This window comes from Atta cephalotes (assembly GCF_000143395.1).
Source record: "Atta cephalotes unplaced genomic scaffold scaffold00075, whole genome shotgun sequence".
Lineage (NCBI taxonomy): Eukaryota > Metazoa > Arthropoda > Insecta > Hymenoptera > Formicidae > Atta > Atta cephalotes.
Window position 1 is genome coordinate 334,462 of NW_012130139.1, and position 5,245 is coordinate 339,706.

Consider the following 5,245-nt stretch of genomic DNA (forward strand, 5'->3'; position numbering starts at 1 on the left):
ATGTTTCACGCGTACGTTCTGTACTCTTGTACATGAAATTTATATATTAATATCTTAAAGTTATCCATACATATGTATGTAAAGTTTTATATATATATATATATATATAAATTTTGAAAATCCAAGCATCTCAAGAAACATTTATTTATAATACAACAAGTAAATTGTATAGATCGAAATGAAGTAGCATAAAATAATCTCAAAGTAAAATTAAAAATTAGTGCAAATTTAAAAAAAGCAGAGAGAACAGAGCTTCTCTTTGTTGATAAGTGGAAATTTTTTTCTCAGGTATAGATGCACCTAAAGCTTCCTGCTTTACCACGATAGGATAGTTATGGATTAAAGACAGTTATGGAATAAAGTTAAAACAGTTACGGAATCGTGTCCCAGGGACGGTCTTTAATAGTATCTCGTCGGTGGCTAAACTTAACCTAATCCGGCTCTATGAATTTCGCGCCATTTTTCTTCTGTAAAATTGAACGTCATGGTCTTTACATGTAACTTGATTGATGTGCGTTGAAACGAGTTTACATTTTTCTAACATTTTAGATATATGTATATGTAACATTGTTTGAAGTGATATATTCAATAATTGGGAAATCTATAGTAGCAATTGGCATATTTTGAACTTGCATGTTTATAACCTTATATTTGTATTAATAACATTAAAATGGGTGATGTTTCTGATTTATTGGATTTATTACCAATTTATTATTCAAGATTATTTCCTTTTGCCGATTATCATAGATGGTTAAGTTATGGAAATGGTAAGATTTCTATTGTCCCTCTATAAATTTAACATATACTTGAAATGTATGTATATATAATAATATATCACTTTTTTATTTTTCTCTTTAGCGGTAACTTTTAGCAAGAGAGAATTCTCATTTACCCTCTCAAATGATATTTATATACGTTATCAATCTTTCAATGACCAAAAAGGACTGTCAGATGAAATTAAAAGAGTGCTACCACATAAAATAGACATAGGAGCAGTTTATAATGTTCAGTAAAGTATATCACAATTTATTGTACAAAATTTCCAAATTGTATTATTTCTTCTTATTAATAATTAAATTCTTTTATAAAATTAGGATATTTTTGGAAAACCTATAATTTTGAAATTTTTAATTTTAATCACGACTGTTTTAAGTGATTTTAAATGATATTATTTCTACGATCTGACAACTAATCACTGTATTAGACTTTAATTCTAAGCAAAATATTAACAACATACTAGTAATTTGCTAGCAAATTTGAATAGAATACTACATTATATTAAAAAATAACTGCATTAGCATTGAGCTTGTATTCTAACAGTAGAACTTACTGATATAATGGAGTGTCAACAAAAATCGAGCAGAAGCCACACAGCATAATCTGCTATAAAACATAATGAGTGAATAAAATTAAGCATTTAATTTTAGGCCGAAAGATCAAAGAAGAGGTCCTAATTTTCAGCCAGTAGAAAGAGAATTGGTATTTGATATAGATATGACAGATTACGATGAAGTAAGAACATGTTGCAAAGGGGCAGACATTTGTGGCAAGTGTTGGAAATTCATGTCACTTGCCTGTAAGATATTAGACAGTGCATTAAGATGTAAGATATCTGTATATTATCACACTATATGAAGTGCACTTTCGAAATACATTTTGAAAACCCAAAATATCATTTTTTTTAGTTAAAGATGGTGTAATGTTCAATAATGGAAGATAATGCTATTTAGCTATTTTGGAATGTTTAAAAAGCATTTTTTTCAGCGTCAATTTGTATACTGATAAAATATAGATGTTTGATGTGTGTTATGTCCTTTAACTAGAAACAAACAGATTGCATTTGTTTATAATTAGAAATTGTTTAATAATTTTGTTTAATATTTTACATCCTACTGATTGGTAAATTGTTATTTTTTCGAAGGCGCATGATTTCCTTGTGAATTTCTTTCTCTTGTTTTGAAAATTATAAATTTTGAACAAAACAATATTTTTAAAGTTAAACTCTTCATATATCTTTATACTATCACTATATGTTCTTAATATCTTTAATGTTTTGAAATGATTATTTTCTTTTTTATATATATATACACACACAGTGGATTTTGGATATAAACATCTTTTATGGGTATTCTCTGGCAGAAGAGGTATTCATTGTTGGGTATGTGACCCTGCAGCACGCTCTTTATCAGGGCAAGTACGAGCAGCGATTGCCGAATATTTACAAATCATAGGTGGAGGTGAATTCATGAAAAAGAAAGTACATCTTACTGGCGATAAAATTCATCATTCTGTTAAGTAGGTTTTATAGCATTTGTAATAATAATTTAAATAAAAATCAAGAATATATAAAGAGAACATTATATTACAGGCGTGCTCTCGATATAATCGATCCTGTTTTTGTTGAAATGTGCGTCAAAGAGCAGAATATGTTGGGCACGGAAGAAGGAATTGAAAAGTTTCTGCCAATACTACCTAATGACGAAGACAGACAAGAAATGAAGGTATTGTTCGATAAAGAAAGTACCAGCGAAGCAAGATGGAATGCATTTTTACAATATATCGCATCTAAACGAACGGGGGTATGAATATATCTCTAACAATTTTACTTTATATTATTGTACTTTAATTTAAAACATTGAAGTTATTTAATTGATTTTGTTCAGGGGGACCGGAAATGGTATTTATATCGACATTTAATCGAGGAAATAAAATTACAGTACTCATATCCAAGATTAGACATAAATGTTAGCAAAGGCTTAAATCACTTGTTAAAATCTCCTTTTTGCGTCCATCCAAAGACTGGTAAAATTTGTATACCATTCAATGCGAGTGCAGTAGATAAATTTGATTCTGATAAAGTCCCTACAATAATGACACTAATAGAAGAAATCAATGCGTATGACGTAAAGGACAAAACTGAAGAAGAGACATATGAGTTAAATAAAAAACGAATTAAAGATTACAAGAAAACGAGCTTGAATAAGTCGCTGCATGTTTTCCAAGAATTTTTACGACATTTGGAAGCTGACCGACGGGAACAACGATTAAAAGGAAAAAGTAAGTTCATCATTAAATAATTAGTTTTGATACAATTTTTGTACAATTAATAATCGTAACTTCTAGCACGTTTGTTTTTAGTTTCAGCCGACAGTATGGAATTTTAAGAGATCTTACAATAATATAAAAAATTACCTTCTAAAAATTGCTACATTCAAAGTAATAATATTATTTATTAAGTGTATGTTCTTGTATTTTCATAGAAATAAGAAAACATTTTTTTATAGCAAAAAATCTATCATCTCTGATTTATATATCATAGTCTGAAGATAAGTTGCTAGGTAATAATGAAGGTGAGGAGGAGAGCAAAGAGAGATACACTGTTTGAAATCTGGATCGAACAAAAATCATTTCGACTTTCAAATTTTTCCCACGAAATTGAAACGCTCGCTTTTAAAAGTTGTTTTGAATGCTTTAATGCGCGTTAATAAGATTTCTCTTCGATCGTAAGGCGTTTACCTATTTCTTAGATCAACAAGATAAAATTCCGGGCGTATAGACAAAAGTAACTCATGTGAATATCACCGTGAAATTCTTTCCTGGCTGGTTTTTCGTTCTCATTAAATAGGATACACAGATTATTAATTGATTAATATAGTTAATTACTTCAGCATACCTTATTCTCACGTAAGATGTATTCAATCGCACTATTTTTAATTGTGTCGAAATTGTGTCCACATATATTTTTATCACGCTATTTAACGGAATGTTAAAGAGTAAGATAGTGATAGTCCATATAGTTCTATTTTTTTACAAATCAAATCTAATCATTTCTTATATACATATAATATAAAAACATCAGAATTGTAGATTGACCATCTTGTGACATATTTCATATCGGAAATATTTAGACATAATTCTGCTATACATATTCTATTATTCCGATATATTCTTTTATAAAATATATCAGCAAAATAAAAATAAAAATGCAAGCAAGTCAGTGTTGCTGTTATTAAAACTGAGAAAATCATTTCTATTGATGTGTTTAATTTTTTATGCTGATTAAGAATTTTTTATTTTTCTTAGTAGACACTACGTCTATAAAGTCTTGAATTCTTTTTTTTTTTGTTTTTAATATTCTGTATATACGTCGACTCATCAGTATGTATGCATATGTATTTTTTGTTGGTCCAATCACTCACTGAGTTGCACAAAACGCACTGTATGTCTAAGGATCACTGGTCGATACGTTTTTTCCCTCATCTGGCTATAAAGTTTTGATCCGTTTCATGATCGTAACTGAGAGAAGAAACACATTCGGTACAAGCTTGCTAGCTGCTCGTTAACTGCTAAAGAAATAAGTAGTAGTTTATAATTGTTAAGATGTTAAAAAAAAAATTATTCACATATTTTATTATTAAAATATTTTTAATTGATTGATTTAATTGATTACTAAAAATCGATAAAGTATATGTAATTATATGGGAATACGTTTGTAAAAACATTATTACAGAAAGTTCCAACGTTTCTTATTCATTAAGAATTGGTTTCATCATCTTCAGTTAGCTTGAATGGTCTGTTAAATGTTAATTCTATTTAATGACAAATCTCTATCAAAACCTACCAATTCGTTTAAGTCTTAAGCGATTGGTCAGCTCCAATAGAACATTTGATCAATAATTAAGATAATTATAACCAGAAATCGTGAAAGTGATTTTAAACGCATCAAGCGAATAAATTAATATGAAAATAAGTAAAGATAATGATGAAAGACCAAATATTTCATATCAGTATAAAGGACATAATTATTGAAAAGTTTTAGAATTCTATCTTTTACACAAAAAATATGATTTAATTTAAAAAATAATTTTCATTAAAAAAATAAATTCATTAATTTAAAAAATAAGAATAATCAATAATAAACTGCTCTTAAAATTTAATGAGTGCAAAGTTTAATTAATTAATTCTTATGATATTTGAGATCACGCACATAGTTGATATTTATAATATATGGCGTCAATTTGTTTTTTTTTTTCATCACAAAATTATACAACGCTCCTGTGCGTGTGCACGCGTGTAGAAAAACATGTGCATGCTCGCTGATTTGAAATATCTTGTAACACTAGACTGCATTTCTACAATGCGGAACGTTAAGTGTCTCCGAGTGTACTTTATATTTTTATTAATTATAATTCGCTGACGTTTCTTTTAACAATTAAATATTTCTACAATTATAAATTCGTGAATG

General features: G+C 28.2%; 1 protein-coding gene across 1 annotated transcript; it reads left to right on the top strand.

Moving 5' to 3' along the window:
• The first annotated feature begins 670 nt into the window (after window positions 1–670).
• LOC105624243 (DNA primase small subunit) lies at window positions 671–3,164 on the top strand. The gene is made up of 7 exons (XM_012205602.1): window positions 671–767; window positions 859–1,009; window positions 1,428–1,603; window positions 2,097–2,295; window positions 2,369–2,579; window positions 2,664–3,057; window positions 3,139–3,164. Exons 1-7 carry the CDS (start codon window positions 671–673, stop codon window positions 3,162–3,164), a joined length of 1,254 nt encoding a protein of 417 aa, XP_012060992.1.
• Window positions 3,165–5,245: the final 2,081 nt, after the last annotated feature.

What these genes read in the sequence shown, in the direction of transcription:
- LOC105624243 (XM_012205602.1), top strand. Translation starts at nt 671, where the DNA reads ATGGGTGATGTTTCTGATTTATTGGATTTATTACCAATTTATTATTCA. An exon ending in ATTAGACAGTGCATTAAGAT is followed by an intron (nt 1,604 to 2,096) that starts GTAAGATATCTG and finishes ATACACACACAG; the next exon opens with TGGATTTTGGATATAAACAT. An exon ending in TCGCATCTAAACGAACGGGG is followed by an intron (nt 2,580 to 2,663) that starts GTATGAATATAT and finishes GATTTTGTTCAG; the next exon opens with GGGGACCGGAAATGGTATTT.